This window comes from Scardinius erythrophthalmus (genome assembly GCF_964197995.2).
Source record: "Scardinius erythrophthalmus genome assembly, chromosome: 15".
In the NCBI taxonomy this organism is placed as follows: domain Eukaryota; kingdom Metazoa; phylum Chordata; class Actinopteri; order Cypriniformes; family Leuciscidae; genus Scardinius; species Scardinius erythrophthalmus.
The window spans coordinates 35601824-35619568 of NC_138235.1; the positions used below are offsets into that span (position 1 = coordinate 35601824).

Below are 17745 nucleotides of genomic sequence, written 5' to 3' on the forward strand. Positions count from 1 at the left end.
GAAACACACAGAGAAAAAGATTTAAGGGTCAGTCTGCACAAAAATGATAATGAAAGAATACAAATAAATGTGCTGTTGTTGGGTGATACTGAAAATATGTTATACATTTACCATAATTTGTATACCCTTTTAAAACCAGTATCATGCTAATATCAATGTACCATCATAGTAGTTTTTGTAAGTCATTATGTTTAAGTAGTGTAAAAGTTTCTGAAAACTGTGCCAGGATGTTTAATTCATGCCCTTATTTCAAGAAAATGAATTACAAAAAAAAAAAAAAAGATTATTAATTATATTAGAATTGTATCTAACACACATACACAGTGTATACAAGTGCAATTATTTTTTAGTAATTTTCACAAAATAAAATATACATAGAAAATGTATATTTTTTTATTGAAAAATAATTAATAATTAATTATAATTTGTAAAATTAATTAATAATTTGTGAAAAGTAATTTCTAAAAATAATTATATTAAGTCATTATAATTATAAATAAATAATATAGTATAAATACAACTAAATAAAAACTTTAAAAAATATGTTTAAAAAGTATTTAAGTGAATTAAATTAAGTGAAGCTAAATCTACTTGGAAACAATGGATATTATAGGAGATGGGATTTATAAAATTATAGTTTTCTTAAAACCAGTGTCTCTATTCGGATATTTCTGTTTCTGACCCATATTGTGTTTACTCATTTAGCCCCCCTTCCAGAGAATATTAACCTGTTTTGTAATGAATTAATTTGCTCATACAACCAAATTATTCAAGAGTCTAGAGATATTTTGTAGAAACAGAATTGCCAGTTTGAACTTAATTCCTATTCACTCTATTCTGCTGTTTTCATGATAGCTTGTAAGACAACTGTATGTAACTTCATTAAGGTTGATAACACACTCCATGTATCCACTAACGCATATGCATACTTAGCATGTGTAATTCTTTTAAAGCAACACTGATCACTATATGTTAAACTTTGACTGTGAATCGTGTGTAGAAGTTTTTTTCAGTGCTCTGTGCTCTTCTGTTCCAGTGAATTCCTGATAAAAACTCAACCTTCGCCTATATCTAATTGAGCTTGCAGCAGTTGTTTTATTATTATTAGAGGCATGTGACCATGCGCAAGGAATCTAGTACAGGAGAGTTCAAAATTAGGTCAATTCGAAGAGTCATTCAAAAGGCTATGGTTAAAGTTACCCTGTGCTGAAAATCAAGCTTTTAATGTTGTTTGTGTCTATGTGGTGTTTTTAATATGCTTTAAGACAAACCATGTGCAAATTCATCAGTCAACACCATTGCTCAGGGTTTCTGCTGGGTTTGGTCAGTCAAATTTAAGACTTTTTAAGACCTTTTTATGACCAGTATGATTGAAATTTATGACCTACACGAATTACGAAAAATTCATTAAAATTCCTTTCAAAAGTTTTTTTTTTAATTGGCTTTCATTGAAAGTAACAAGATGTATTATTTAAATGCCTAAAGACAGCTCCAACGCCTTCTTACCCAGTGTGCAATATGATTGATACTGATTATTTGCAACAGGCTTGAGCCAACTACTAAACACACCATCTTTGAGCCGTTAAATGTACACTTTCCCATTGTGATAGACCGGGAGATTTCAGTTAGGGCTGGGCAATATGGCCAAAAACAATTATCACGATAATTGTTTTATATTAGTCAATATCGATAATTATCACAACAAATGTCAAATATTTCTTTCTTTCAAGTTTAAAGGCAGACTGTTGCTTCTAAGTGAAAGTTGTAGAAAAGGGGCCTCATTTATAAACGTTGCGTACGCACAAAAGAAGGCGTACGCCGCTCTCTACGCAATAATTGGTATTTATAAAAAGCAAACTTGACGGGAAAATGTCCGGTCCTTCACGCAAGCTCTGACCCAGGCGTACGCACAAAAACGGGTGAAATGAGAAATGGCGACACCGTCGGCAGAAGGAAGAAACACGTGAAAGTGTGTGAAACTGTAGACCGTTGTGTAAAAGAAATAGCAATACTGCCTCTCATAAAAAACATGAAGTCTTCACAAAGCAAGTGTTATAAATGAAGATTACAACAGAAATGCAAATTAACACATATTTGCAAAAAGAAAAGTGAAATATGTTCTGCAATAATATTGGCATGTTATGCAATTCATCCTCATAACACACCTGCAGCTTGTCAGATGCAATCAAATGGATGGTAATAAAATGCCATGATGCCGTCACAATGCATAATGACGTGAGTGAAGTTACGTTTCTTGGTTTTCCTCTCTATGTTTGCCATTATTTCGCAATCGATGAATATTAACTTGTGGGCGTTTCACGGACTTTTTATGGGCAACTATGGGCGTGACATGAAGCCGCAAAAGCTGCGCTACATTTAGAATTGATTTATTAAGGGAAAACTGCGTAGGATGTGCGTGTGCACGGTTTTATAAATCCGAATATTTCTGTGCGTACGCGCGTCCTATGTTTCATCCGTACGCCACTTATGACGCAAATCCTACCCAAAGTTTTATAAATGAGGCCACAGAGCGTTAATTGTGGTTTTAAACTAACTTTACTCTTTATTGTCAGAAAATATAATGACAAACACTTGCTAAAACAGGTGAACATTTCACAAATCTGAGGTAGGACATTCAAACATTTGTCATTTGTCCTTAACAAAATAAATATCTTTATTGGGAAAATAATTACTTTTAGACAATACCTTTATTCTAGAGATGTTGTAAAACCAAAACAATCTCTGTTACTTTAATTTCCTATTATCACTGTAAAGCTGCTTTGAAACAATCTATATTGTTAAAAGCGCTATATAAATGAAGGTGACTTGACTTGACTTGTTTCTTACACATTCAGAGGATTGCCTGTTCCTCCCGACCCGCTCCTGGCCTGAAGCGCCTTGAGGAATGGGGATGGACTGAGAGCTCGCCAGGGCCCGGACCATGTGAGGAACTGGAAATAAACCAGAGTAATCACAGTCAAACTCTTTTATATGCTGCCCCCTACAGGCCACAGACCGTGTCAAGACTGAGTTACAAAATCAACAATGATGATACAACATACAACTCAATATAAATGTCTTATGCAAAATGTATAAAATAAATATTTTTTGTCTATTTATCCAATAATTTTTTAAATTTTTATTATTTATTATAAATATTTATTTATTGAATATATTCATGAACTATAGTGGTTAATTATTAGTGAAAGGTAATTATTAAAAATAATTAGATTACGTATTGATTAGTAATAGATAAATAATATTAATATAAATAAATAATTTATATTAAATGTAGGGCTGACTTCTAATAGTCGAGGATTCGACGATTCGATTCGGAGAGGTCTGATTCGACTATGAACCTCATAGTCGAATACATGGGCGTCAGTTTGGTTTGAAATGTGCTGGGGACAGAGACGCATTCGCATTTTCAGAAGGGCTGATTACCATTTTTATTTTATTTTTTCGCTTTCGCGCAGGTCATGTTTTGAAAGACGATGTCCTGTAGCTTACTAATGTAAATAAATAAAAATGTATTCAAAAACCTGCTTCACGTTTTCAGCAGGGCTGCGGAGCGGCTGTGAGTTGACTCCACACGGTTCTCATGTGCGTTAAAAAGCTTTACGTGGTTTAATGTACCTAAACAACGATTACCAAATTTCCCTCTCATATTGCTCCTCATAACCACTGAAAATGGTCAAAAAATCGAACCCAGAGTCCAATTATTATGGACGTTATCTGATATTAAGCGTTTCTGCTTCACATTTTCAGCAGGGCAGCGGAGCGGCTGTGAGTTGACTCCACGCGGTTCTCATGGGCGTGAAAAAGCTTTACGTGGTTTAATGTACCTAAACAACCATCACCAAATTTCTCTCTCATATTGCTCCTCATGTTTATGAAATGTTATGATATATGTGTGATATATATGTGTTTTTTAGCTCTTTTGTTTGAAATGGAAAAAATCTAGCTGCTATATCTAAAAAAAAAAAAAAAAGGTTCGACTATCAGTCGACTACGGCAAAATCTAATGAATCAGCTTCGACTATGAAAATCCTTAGTCGAAAACAGCCCTAATTAAATGTATATTTATAAAAATAGAGTACAAATAGTTTTTAAATTTATATTTATTTACTAATATAAATTTAAAAACTATTTTTTACTGTAGTTTAGTGTATCGCACATTTTAAAGGTCCCGTTCTATGCCCCTTTTCACAAGATGTAAAATAAGTCTCTGATGTCCCCAGAGTGTGTATGTGAAGTTTGAGCTCAAAATACCCAACAGATCATTTTTTACAGCATGTTTAAATTGACATTTTTTGGGGCTCAGAAAAACGAGCCGTTTCAGTGTGTCCCCTTTAAATGCAAATGAGGTGCTGCTGGACGACACAGGGGGCGGAGCTTCATGAGCTCGTGCTCAGTCTGTCAGGAAAAATTCATCTCACGGAATGATGATAATATCAGAAACTCTCAGTAACGGCGTTCATTTCGAGTCGGACAATAATGCCTACAGAGTAGGGCTGTCAACGAATATTCTAAATTCGAATATATATTCGAATAGTTTTAAAAAACAGAAATTCGAATGTGAAAATTAATATTCGAATGTGGAAAAACGCCCGCGGTAGCAGAGGCGCGGCTGTCAGCTTTGCGAGTGGGCGCGCTGCCTGAGGGGTCAGGGACAGGTAACAGGAAGAAACGTTAACGGTAAACAGAAACATTACTAAAGAGTACTGACTAAATAGATATTGCGCAGCATGAATAAGGTAGGTTAGATACAGCAGTTTCATGCACTGCAGGCTTCCACTGGTTTGATTATTTACCGTTTCATGTCAAGGAAAAGTTAAATTTTTACCACAGCACAGCTCGCTCGGAGCGTTCAATGTCGGATTCGCGTCTAGTTGGACTCTTAAACATTTTGAATTTGCGCGTCAAAAGCAAAAGTTTGATGCTCGGAGAGCGTGACGCCTCATTCGCGCCACAAGACCTCCAGACGCGCGTAAACGCGTCTTTACATTGACTTAACATTGAAATCACTCGCGCCAGCAGACGCTCTATTCGCGTTTGGTGTGTGAACGCAGCGGGTGAGGGCGAGAGAGAGAAAGAGTGCTTGCGAGTGAGCGAGCAAGAGTGAGTGAGGTCTGCGGTCTTGGCCATTAGGGGATTTACTTGTTTGTTTTTGTGTAAGTAATACGTTGTCAAATATGTTTAAACTTAAATAAACTACCTATACAAGTAGTTATGTCTCTTTGTATTAATTTGTCCTGTTATTGACGTAATGTACGTCATTGACAAAATGCGCAACCAGATGTTCGAATAGTTCGAATATTCGTGTGTTTTTTAGAGGGAATATTCGAACGTAATTTTTGAGCAATTTTGACAGCCCTACTACAGAGTCAGAGTGCTGTATAGAGATGAAACAGGTATGGTTTAGTAGTTTAATTACGGTTATTATAACGTATTTGTCATCTGCTTGTAGGCTATGTATCCATTATTTATTAATAACCTACAAGTCTGCTGTCTGAATGATGATCAAACATGTACTGATGAGTTTAATAAAGTTTATTGTACATCACACAAAAGATGAAGCGTCAGATTTACTTCAGAAAATCACCGTAAGAGCTGAGTAAACACAGTAGGCTAAGTTATAAGAAGTGCTCAAGTAGCCAGTAGAGTTGAGGGAGCATTCCTGTGGGCGGAGGTTAGTCAAGAAACGGTTCTGGTGATGTCACTAATGCAGGATGTAGAGGGGTGTAGTCCAATCGAGCCGTTTTATGTAGTCAACTTCTGTTAAATAAAATATCTCGCTTGGCATTGAACTTTGAGCTTTATAATTTTACAGATATTATTTATACTCTAACAGCAACATTACACACTAACTAAAGTTTGAAACATGGAATCGCATGCAACGGGACCTTTAAATCTACTTGAAAAAAACTGACAGAATAAAAAAAATATATATATATATTATTTATTATTTTTTAATAAATATATTCAGGAACTATAGTGTATATAAGTCTATTTTTAGTCATTTTCAAAAAATAAAAGAAATTATAACTGATATGGTATGTATAATATAAATGTATAAAAATTATTAGATTTAATAATAATAATATTAAAATATAAAAATATAGTTTAAATAATTAAAACATCTACTCATTAAAAATAATAATAAAAAAGGATTTTAAAAATAAAAAAAGTGACAAATAATCTTAATTGCAAGATTAATATTTACCTTTTTTTTTACAATTATTTTCATTTACTTATAAATATGTATTATATTAAATTATTTTATTAAATATATTCATGAACTGTTTGGGCTTATGAAAATGCTCAAGAGAGGCTGAATAAATTAAAAAATAAACAAAGAATAAATAATTTTCGAATTAAATAAATAAATAAAATATGAAATGAAGTTCTGCTGTACCTGGTCCGGGCGCTCCTCTCTGACGGAGGTGTTTGTAATCGGGACAGTCTCTCCTCACGTGACCCATATCGCCACACTGAAAACAGCGTCTTTCTCTGGGCTCTCGGTCCTCCTCCCTGATCTCCTCATCTCGCTCATTCTCCTTTTTCTTCATTCTGAAAACAAAAAAGACGAATTAAGCACTTTGCGTCCTGTGCTTTAAAAAGTCATTGTTTCTGTAGCATATGTGAACAGGGCACCTGCGCCTCTTCGGGCAGTCCTTCATATAGTGACCGATCTTCCCACAGATCCGACAGCAACGGTCATTAGGAGCCAATTCACCGTCTGTCAGAACCTTTGAGTCAAAGAAGTAATCCTGAAAGAGGAATAAAGAGGGTCTGAACGTGTACAGAAGTTAAATGAAATTAAGGTTAAAGGGGTGGTATAATGCCCTTTTCACAAGATGTAAAATAAGTCTTTGATGTCCCCAGAGTGTGTATGTGAAGTTTTAGCTCAAAATACCCCACAGATATTTTTATATGGCATGTTAAAATTGTCACTTTTTGAGGGTGAGTAAAAACGCACCGTTTTTTTGTCTGTTCCTTTAAATGCAAATGAGCTGCTGCTCCCAGCACAGAGGGCGGAGCTTCAAGAGCTTGTGTCCTTTTACCTCACACAGACATGCACTGAAAATTTCAAAAACTTTCAGCCTTTTATGTTCAAACCAGAGTCAGACAAAGATGGAGAGACTCAAGAAGTGTAGAAGCAACAGGACATTTCTGAATGGTTAGTTGATGAATTTATGTAGCTTATGTGTAGTTATCTTCTAGTCATTGATTCGCATATTTTGTCTTGATAATCTATTAATCGCGTTCCCGGGGGCGGGGTTTATGTAAATTTTAGGGTTAGTGATGTCACTAACCCGGGAGGAATGTCGTGTTGTCTCTACCAGCCGTTTGTTGTAGTCCTTAAAAAGCCATTTCTTTAAAAGCAAATATCTCCCTTTGCTTTAAACTTTGAGCTTCGCAACTTTACAGATGTTGTTTATGTTAAAACAGCAACATTACACACTAACTACAGTTAAAAAAGTCAAATCATAATCAACCACCCCTTTAATAGCGCTCTGTAGGGACTGACGATCTGTTTTAATGGGACTCACGGGCTCTGTTCCACGCTGAGGGTAAAACGGGGTGCCAAACAGCTTCCTGCCGTTGATGAAGGCCTTCATGATGAAGTTCGTCACTGTGTGGAGAAAGCAAAGAGAACAAGTTGGACTCAATCAACCGTATATTTACCAGAACTGCACTTCAGAACAGGAAAAAAAGCTGAACGGTGTGGAACGGGAGACTTTGGCTTACTTTTGCGCGAGACACCAGCCCCGAGATTGTGATTCAAGTCAAAGGGATCTGTCAAAAATAAAATAGTTATGTAAAAACAGAAAATATGACATTTCACCTTACCAGGGGACACGCAACATGTTTGTCTTGTTAAAATTAAATATTGCAAAAAAAATCTGAAATCAAAATAAAAGTGTCACATTCAGCGATGATAATGATGATAACGTTGGTCAATATCTATCTATCAATAATTTTCTTTGCGTATTTAATGAAATTACAAATAATAATAATAATAATAATAATAAAATAATATTATATATTCTCATTTTTAATTTAATATTTTTCTTTGTGTATTTAGTGGTAATTATTAAAAATAATATACATATATGTAATACAATTATTTAAAATATATATTTTTTAACGAATCAATTAATAAGTAAATTATAAATAATATAAATATAAATTATAAAACTTTTTTTTTACTGTATTTTAGTGCATTACACATTTTATATCTACTTGGAAACTATGGATGGAACGACTATAAGATAAAATGTATTATGTTTCCTGTTTTAGCTTTCTAAAAATGTATTCAATCTTTAATTTAAAAAAAAAAGATTGAGAAAGCCGGCTCTAGAAAAGCTGAGTTAAATAAAGGAATGGATAAATAAACAGAATAAATGGCGTCTTGAGTGTTTCAGAACAGAGTGAGAGCAAACGTTTTGAGTCATTGCGTGCCGATGATGAGTTTCAAACCTTCGATTGCGATGCATTTGGACGTCCACTGTTTCTCAAAGGTGGTGAGGCGCTTGTGCTGGCGGATGGAGATGACGTGCTCTTTAAAATCAAACTCTTCTGTGTAGAAGCGCAGCAGGCCGAGCCACAGCTCCCCGACGGACTCCTGATTCTGGTGGAGCTCCGGGAGCCGCCGCCGCTGCACACGCAAAACACACACATTAACTCATGCATCTTGAGTGCACTTGAAAAAGCATTGGGATGCATTATTTGTTTACACAGCATCCAAGTGAATAAACGCTAAATCAAACAGGCAGAATGAAACCTCCTTGAGACACAAACAAACATGCATTATGAGAAAACATGCATTATATGCTCACCAGCTCATCAAGGTCACTGAAGAAGAAAGCGTTCCAGCCGTCCACCATCCTCTGAGGAACAGTGTTCCCATCAAATATCTGCAGAAGAAACCCGACTCAAGCTGAACAGAACCATTCTAGTTACAGAGATATTTCGGTAACACTTTACAATAAGGTTCATTAGTTAACATTAGTTAACTACCTTAGTTAGCATTAACTAAGAATGAACAATACTTCTACAGCGTTTATTAATCTTAGTTGATATTAATTTCAACATTTACTAATGCATTATTAAAATCAAAGGTTGTATTTGTTAACATTAGTTAATGCACTGTGAACTAACATGAACAGCTGTATTTTTATTAAAGGGGGGGTGAAATGCTCATTTTCACTCAATCTCCTGTTAATCTTGAGTACCTATAGAGTAGTATTGCATCCTTCATATCTCCAAAAAGTCTTTAGTTTTATTATATTTATAAAAGAAAGATAGGCTGTACCGAGTCTTTCCGGAAAAAAACGAGCGGCTGAAGGTGGGCCGTGTGGGCGGAGCTAAAGCTGTGCTAACGCTGAGCTAACAACACACAGAGACATTTGAAGCAGTTTTACTCACCGCCCGGTTCCAACGCACGACCGCGAACCTTTATCATTGTGACTGCTCGATCTTTAAGCATTAGACGATCTGCAAATCCGTCGATCTGGGCTTTGTTTATAAAACAAGCATCTTCGAAATGCAGGGAACAAACAGTCTTGCACAACCTCCGTTGATGCTCTGAAAAAACAAACTCCATCCACTGGTCCCTTAACGCTGGGTTCTTTGGGAATCTGTGCAGGGTTGTCTTGCCCTGGCAACCAAAAACCCACTTCTTTGGTGACATTGACCTCCCTAAAGCCGAGCATAGCGCTTTGATGGCGAACTGCTTTGGCTCTCTCGCTCTGGTCTACGGTTGCGCGCGCGCCCGCGCTCTTCCGATAGAAGTGCCCTTAGGACCCATATAAGGAAATTCCGCTACATCTGACGTCACACAGGCCCATACTCGAAAAAAACTTTCCGAAACTTGTGACAAACCGGAAGGAGCATTTTTGGAACAGAAATACTCCTTCAAACGTACAATTTAATTTTTGAAACTTTGTCCATGTTTAGCATGGGAATCCAGTGTAAAAAACTCAGTATGCATGAAATAGCATTTCACCCCCCCTTTAACTAACATTAACAAAGATGAATGAATACTGTAACAAATGTATTGCTTATTGTTAGTTCATGTTTATTAATACATTAACTAATGAAGCTTATTGTAAAGTGTTACCGATATTTCTTAGCAACACAATCTTTTATTCACTTACAAAAAAAAGCCATGTTATTATGGATTTTTGGACATTGTATAATAATAGCACTATCGCTAATGGTACTAATGTTACCTCTTGTAACACAGGGATGACTGGTGGTTGTCTCTGTTGTAGGAAATACAGCACCATGAGGATGTAAGCGTAGGAGGAGAGACTCCCTCTCGAGGCATCGCCAATGTCACAGCGCTGACAAACACACACATTTACACAATTATTTCTAGTGTGCATGTATTCAATACTCTAGTACACAGTATTTTCCTATGCAATGTCATTTAATGAAGAGAGCAGCGATATGCTACATTTCATTTAAAAATAACAGCATTTTCTAATTCTTTATTATTATATATACATAGTTGTATGACCTCTTATTAATTGAGAAACTACAATTAATTTGAGGCCATAAAATTATATGTATAATTCATAATAATAACTTTGTGGTTTCTTTTTATTCTTTGACTTATACACTACCATGCAAAAGATTGTAAGATTTTTTATGTTTTTGAAATAAGTCTCTTCTACTCATCAAGGCTGCATTTATTTGATCAAAAATACAGTAGAAACAGTAATTTTGTGAAATGTTTTTTTAAATATATTTGATGATCCTTCAGAAATCATTTTAATATGCCGATTTGCTGCTCAAGTAACATTTCTTATTACTATCAATGTTGAAAACAGTTGTGCTGCTTCATATTTTTGTGCAAAACCTGATACTTTTTAGGGTTATTTAATGAATAGAAAGTTCAAAAGAAAAGCATTTGTTTTGAAACAAATCTTTTGTAACAGAAAGGACATCTCAGTAGTGTATAGTAGTGTAAGAGTTTAATTAAACTAAGTTTTAAATAAATGTAATCAATTTAAACCAATAATATTATGATCAACAATATATTATTTAATATAGGTTGAGGATTTTCAGGTTATGAATGTAATAATCAAAAATCATGTTATTTACCAAGCACTAATGTATGTTCCTATAATGTGATTGCCAGCTGTCTGAATGCACATTTGAATACTTTTTTGCTCCTATCTGCATTTAGCAAATAAGATACCTAATTATGATGTCAACAGCACCAGAGATATCTGGCCTTACCTTGGCAAACACTTTCATAGTGTAGCCCAGATACTGCACACGAGGGTCTATAGCAGCATATTTGGCTAGCATCCGGGTGTTGTGTTGTGCCTGACACACAAAACAGGACATAAAAAAAAAAGCAAATAAATAACTAAATGATAATAACAGCTATATTTCATATATAGACACATAACATAACATATGAGTCTCACCAGTGTGTTGTAGAGGCTGATGTCTCCCTCCAGTCCGCTCTGCCTGTGTTCAAACTTCACTATAGGCACTTTAGCAGTTGTGATAGGCAAGATATTCCTCAGACCTGAACCACACAAACAAACGAATCAGTCAGCGCTGAATAATCTGACTTTATTTATATTGACATACTGAGTTTTAGAATCAGTCAGGCACCTGTGTGTTTCTTCAGCACCTTGGCTAAACCCTCTATGATCTCCTTACAGTTCAGTTTCTGCAAGAGGGGCAAGAGGGGCAAGAGAGCGAGACTGATTAAACATTAAGAGAGTTGATAATTGGCTAAAAAAAAAATTTTGATGGACAATAATACGAACCGATCCCCTTTTGAGTTCTTTTACATAAAAAGTACCGTTTAAACTAAGTGAAATCAGGCATCAACACAATGCATATTTTAAAGGAGGGCAAAAAAAAAGATATTTAAAGGGGTCCTTACATGTTTTTAGTTTTTTTTTTTACATGTTTATCTTTTTTTAGTGTGTAACGTACGTTGCTGTTTGAGCATGAAAAAAACTCTGCAAAGTTTTCTTCCAGGAACGAACACGTCACAATATTCCTCATTTAAATAATTAATACGCATAATAAAGGGGCGGGGGGCCTGGTTGAGTTAGTTAGTAGTGTGTTGAAACTGCCGTTTATGGAAAGGGGCGGGACATTTCCCAAACACGCTCGAAGCGCTTGACCAATCACAACACACTGGTCCAGCCGCCCAATCAGAGCACAGTGTGCTTTTCAGAAGGAGGGGCTTCATAGAGACAAGAACTAAACTGGGGTGCGTTTCCTAAAAGCATTGTTGGCTATGATCGTAATTCCATTGAACTCTATTGCTAACGACGGAACTTGCGACCATAGTTGGCTTTGGGAAACGCACCCCAGAGCGTTACTGACAGACTGGGAAGACAGGAGCTGCAACAATGGAGAATATGAGAAAAATAATGTGTTTTTGAACACTCGAGCATGAAAACCTGTTCTAGTAGAGCCCAAAAACACAATCAAGACTGAAAAAGTACATAATAGGTCCGTTACATAAAAAATTCTGGCATATCCCATAAATGTCCCTCTTTTGAAGGGGCAACAGTATTTATACCTCAGCGGTGTCATGACCCTCCAGTGTCATACAGATGTCCAGGTCACTGTCACGAAAGCCAAAGCCGTTCTTAGAAGAACCAAACAGACAGAGCTGGGCCTTATCTGAACAGACAAGCAGAATAAAGATACATTTTCATCAAAAAGTAGGAATATTGCAATTAAACAATCCGCCAATAATCATAAAAACTGTGAAATCAAGATTTTTCTCACTCTGTTGGCATCCATAGACAAACGTTTCTAGACTACAACAACTACTTCTGCATTTTATCAGGAAGTGCACTGTTTCTCCATTGTTTCCACGGACAGCTTAGAGTAAGGGGGATATGATGTCATTGACAGGTGATGCAATGTCACTGGTTAAAATTGTGGATTTATCTGGATTTAAACATTGTTGGAAACATTTGGGATAAGGCAAATACAAAAAGTCAACTAAATGTATAACATTGTTCTAGTGGTTTTCGGATATTTTTTCGTACCTCTAATATTTGGATGTTTATGATTCTCTGATGTTTGTTAATGGTCACATTACACGCAGGCAAACAAAAATATATTTCATCTTTTCAGTCAGGGATTATTTTACATTTTGATTTAGTAATTTTATATTTTTACAATTTAATTATTAGTTTTTCAAAACCTAGGTTCAAAGGTTTTGGGGTTAATACAATATTTCGAAAAGAAATTAATACTTTTATTCAGCAAGGATGCATGAAACTGATCAAATGTGGCAAAGACCAAGTTTGTGAAAGTCTGTTGTAAATCTAGTTATGTTCAAAAATGTAATGCACATACAAAATAATAACACAAAACTTTGTGTTAAATTACCTTGGCATGCCAATTTGGCAATTACCAAAAAAACTAAGATTTTTTTAGTGTTTTTTTTGTGGGTAACACATACGGGTGTTTCTAATTCAAAGGTTGAGGTAGTGACAGTAAATGTGACATCTCTTCTAAGTGCAGTAATCAATCTCTTGAAGTTAGTTTGTTCTTTTGAAAAGTTGTGAAAACGCTATATAATAATTTAATTTTTATTTTGCTACTAGAGGAAATTATATTTGCATTAGGATTCGGTTCACCAGTGTAGCTTCTGCTTCTGAAAACCCTGGACATGTGAAAAGGGTCCATTTCCACTTTATTTCAGCTAACTAAGCTATTTTGCTACGGCATGCTTTTTTTTGATAACCCTGTTGTGCTTTCATATGAATATGCATTCGCACCGTTGTACTCTTTTCTAATGAAGTGCTCCAGACTGGCCAGAATCTGTTCACGCTTCTGCTGCTCTACGAGAGACGGCGACAGCTCACCTACAAACACAAAAACATCACATTTGAGCCTTCAGGATTGGATTGAACCTTAGATATTAAAAAGAGATGATGGTATAGTATGGTGTGGCGCTCACGGTAACACAGCATGCAGAGTCCGTCCAGGATTTCTCTGAAGTGCTCGTTCATGGGCGGCAGAGGCTTCAGCTCGATCTTCTTGAAGTCTTCAGGGCAATCGTCTTTAAGGTGGCCGTCTCGCTTACAGATGCTGCACACGACCGTTGGCGGCTGGACAGAAAAACACCACCACACACTTCATTTCAGGATCACAGCATCAAATAATTTACCATAGTAAGGTACATATACATGCGATGAACATGTGAGCATTGTGAACTGAGTAGTGACTCCAGACCATTAAATGAATGCAAATTTAAAAGGCTGTAGTTAATTTTTTTCCATTTACGTTGCAATTTTTTTGCAACAAATTATTTGTATGCATATTTTCCCCCCTCTCTCTTTAAAATTAAAGAGCCTATTTTTTTCTGCTGTGCCTACAAGCCTCTTATGTACACTACCATTCAAAGGTTTTGAGGTTAATACAATATTTCTAAAAGAAATTAATACTTTTATTCAGCAAGGATGCATGAAATTGATCAAATGTGGCAAAGGCATTTAGAATGTTTTCTAAGAAAAGACTTCTCAAATAAATGCTTCTTTTTTTATTTCTATTCAAAGAATCTTGAAAAAAATCTATCACGGTTTCCACAAAAAATATTAGGCGGCACAACCGTTTCCAACATTGATAATAATCAGAAATATTTATTGAGCATCAAATCATCATAATAGAATGATTTCTGAAGGATCATGTGACACTGAAGACTGGAGTAATGATGCTGAAAATTCTATATATATATAGTTTATATTTTATATATTTTAAATACACACTATTTAAAATATATATATAAAGTATATTTTAAATAGTAAAACTATTTAAATAATATTACTGTTTTTACTGTATTTTAGATTTTTTTTTTAAATGCAGCCTTTATGAGCAGAAGAGACTTCTTTTTAAAAAACATTACAAATTCTTCCCAATCCCAAACTTTTGAACTTCTCCCTTCTCATGTGAAATTAGGAGTTCTTAAAATTCAGACCAATTTGAGAGCGATCCAGTGAAAAGAATAATTCGCTCACAAATCGATTCAGTGGCTCGGAAGCCGGTTTTACTCCACACAAACTCTACACAAGACCATTATCCACCTAATGCTAGCGCTGAACATAACTATAGCTACAAATGTATATTCGCTATAGAATTCCAAACACTACCAATCCTAAAAAACACGATTTCCAAAATTCCCTGATATTTCCAGTTTTCCAGAGGTTTGCACGGTCAAGCACCACAAATATTTCTGTATCCAGTGCAATTACCTTTCCTCCCGTGAAGATCATCCTGTCAAAGATGTAGTGCATGTCTTCTGGAGCGATGTTGTGCTGTTCCTCCATCTCTTGATCTTTATCCTCCTCCTCCTCATCATCACTGTCCATCAGCAGGCCATTCAGGACAGAAGGAGACACAGTTGCGGCGAGTTCCCGGGAAACGGCTTCACATCCGGCGTCAATCCCACCATCTCCCAGCAGAAGCTCGGTGAACCCCGCTCTCAGGCTCTCCTCTTCCTCTATATCCCTCTCTTCCTCATCATCACTGCTGTCCCCGTCCTCCTCGCCGCTCCTCTCCACGCTGACATGGCGTCTGGATTTCTTCCTCAGCCTGGCGTTCGCTCCGTTCCTGCTCTGAGGACAGGCGAAGTACTTGTAGGCCATGCGGAAACGCTCCTGGATGTACTCAAACACCATCTGACTGTTCAGACTGCGAGCCACGTTCCTCTTCAATGCAAACGGATCTGGAAAATCCAAAATCGGATCATTTAAAAGTGCTTTCATACAGCAGCTGTTGCTCATTTTAATAAGCATCTTAATGTAACAAAACTGTAAGGAGATATGTGTTGCATTAGCGCTGTCATATCTGGCTATTTTTTACCATTTTGGGAAGAGTAAAATTTACAAATGCGGCTCCAGCAACCAGATACATTAGCCGCGTTTCCACTGTCAGGCCAAAAGCGTTTCCACTGTCACTTCAGGGCTTGATCAGCCCTCGTCTGGGCTTCCTCTGGGCCAACGGCCAGGGTTATTTGGCCCAGCCAATACCTTGGTCCAAAAAAGCGGGATCACTGGGGCTTGAGGAACGGTTTTGAACAGAGGCGGCGTTTATGAGGCACTGAATAAGTAGGCTACACGTGTCCTCTTTTTTTGTGAAATAATGGCAAACCACTTTATTGCTGTGTGACTGATGTGGAATCTTGACACAAATTAATTCATTATGATCAGTGTATCACTTTTGTATTGTAAACCTTTGGTAAAACATCGATTGTTTGGGTTTTAAATCTTTAAGTAAACAACAAAATTGTCAACAAACCGTCTCTCTTATGTTCGTTTTTTGTGATCTCGCTAGATTCCAGTGATTTCTTTTTTACAAGTTTTCTGATTAAACTTTTCAATTGATGGAGAAATGATGGTTTTGTGTGACATTGTTCCAGAGAGGCGTGATGCGGGCGGGTTTTAGTGAAGCGCTGTGGAGCTTCAGGCCCGACGGTGGAAACACAGCGTGGTTGTGGGCTCGGTGCTACAGCTTCGATGCTATTAGCCCAGCCCGTTGAAAGCCCCGGCTTGCACTGAACAGAAAGCCTGCTGCTATTTACACACGTCCAGTTTCGTCTGCAATGCGCCTCAAACAACCTCACGAAGTGGTTTGAGTTATCGTATTTAAATCCGTCTTGAAAGCGTTTAGGGGGGCATTTTCAGGATCGGATATCTATCTGATCAGAGAAACCACATGAAGTGAGGTTCATGAGTGAACCACCAGAGAGCAAGATATAAAGCCTATATATATATATATATATATATATATATATATATATATATATATATATATATATATATATATATATATATATTATATTTATTTATATATATATATATATATATATATATATATATATATATATATATTTATTTATATTTATTTATATATATATATATATATATATATATATATATATATATATATATATATATATACAGTTTCTCTGATATATATATATATATATATAAACACTGTAACCAACCAGGCACTCAGTATTCTGGTAAGTATGTGCATACTGGGAATCTTTTTTTTTTTTTTAAATAAAGACAAGGTAACACTAATTTTGCATATAGCACACAGTGAAAATGACATGAATAAAGCCCCTTTCACACAGCGCGATGAAATTGCCGGGAAATTGCCAGAACGCCCTCTGTGTGAACGCAAACACGACCCAGGATTGATGCCGGCATCGATGCCGGGTTGTGGACCTAGTAACATTGCCGTGTTCAGTCCCGGAACGCGCGCTGTGTGAACAAAAGCCGTAATAATGCCGTGTCGTAGTGATGACGCTGAAGCCGGGATCGTTCACTAGCGAGTGAAACGGTACGTAATTCGCTAGTTTATGATCGAAGAATGCACAAGCGTGGTTTCTCGAGAGAGAAATCGCAGCTCATAAGCAAACTTAAGACGCTGCTGAGACATTACAAGTCACATCGATGTTACATGTCTTTACGGGATTTTTACGGAATCTGATTCCGGAAAATCACTGGCAGTGTGAATGAACCAAAATCAAACAAACCCGGGTCAAATCCCGGGTCACTTTTTCAGTGTATTTTCCGGAATCTCTGTGTGAAAGGGGCTTATGACATAATGGCCAGCTGGATATAGCGCAGCATAGTTTGAGATCAAGGGTTTATAGTTGAAGTGAAACTGAACTCTCTTCCTGTCCACATTTAATTCACACAAACGGACCGTCACGCACAGAGTAACATG

At 36.4% G+C, this 17745-nt stretch overlaps 1 protein-coding gene across 2 annotated transcripts in view; it reads right to left on the reverse strand.

Moving 5' to 3' along the window:
* The window catches only part of tut4 (terminal uridylyl transferase 4), a 43682-nt gene that overhangs the window by 5917 nt on the left and 20020 nt on the right, over positions 1 to 17745 (reverse strand). For both annotated transcript variants that reach the window (XR_014031637.1, XM_081385720.1), the window contains exons 13-27: positions 15261 to 15733; positions 13970 to 14120; positions 13788 to 13874; positions 12572 to 12675; positions 11644 to 11701; positions 11451 to 11554; positions 11257 to 11346; positions 10242 to 10355; positions 8847 to 8924; positions 8488 to 8665; positions 7756 to 7803; positions 7557 to 7639; positions 6658 to 6773; positions 6419 to 6573; positions 2848 to 2951 (exon numbers count right to left, since the gene is read on the reverse strand). Coding sequence is in view for 1 of the 2 variants with exons in the window: in XM_081385720.1 (XP_081241846.1) it covers positions 2848 to 2951; positions 6419 to 6573; positions 6658 to 6773; positions 7557 to 7639; positions 7756 to 7803; positions 8488 to 8665; positions 8847 to 8924; positions 10242 to 10355; positions 11257 to 11346; positions 11451 to 11554; positions 11644 to 11701; positions 12572 to 12675; positions 13788 to 13874; positions 13970 to 14120; positions 15261 to 15733 (1943 nt within the window). In the remaining variant the exon portion in view is untranslated. The remainder of the gene's footprint in view (positions 1 to 2847; positions 2952 to 6418; positions 6574 to 6657; positions 6774 to 7556; positions 7640 to 7755; positions 7804 to 8487; positions 8666 to 8846; positions 8925 to 10241; positions 10356 to 11256; positions 11347 to 11450; positions 11555 to 11643; positions 11702 to 12571; positions 12676 to 13787; positions 13875 to 13969; positions 14121 to 15260; positions 15734 to 17745) is intronic.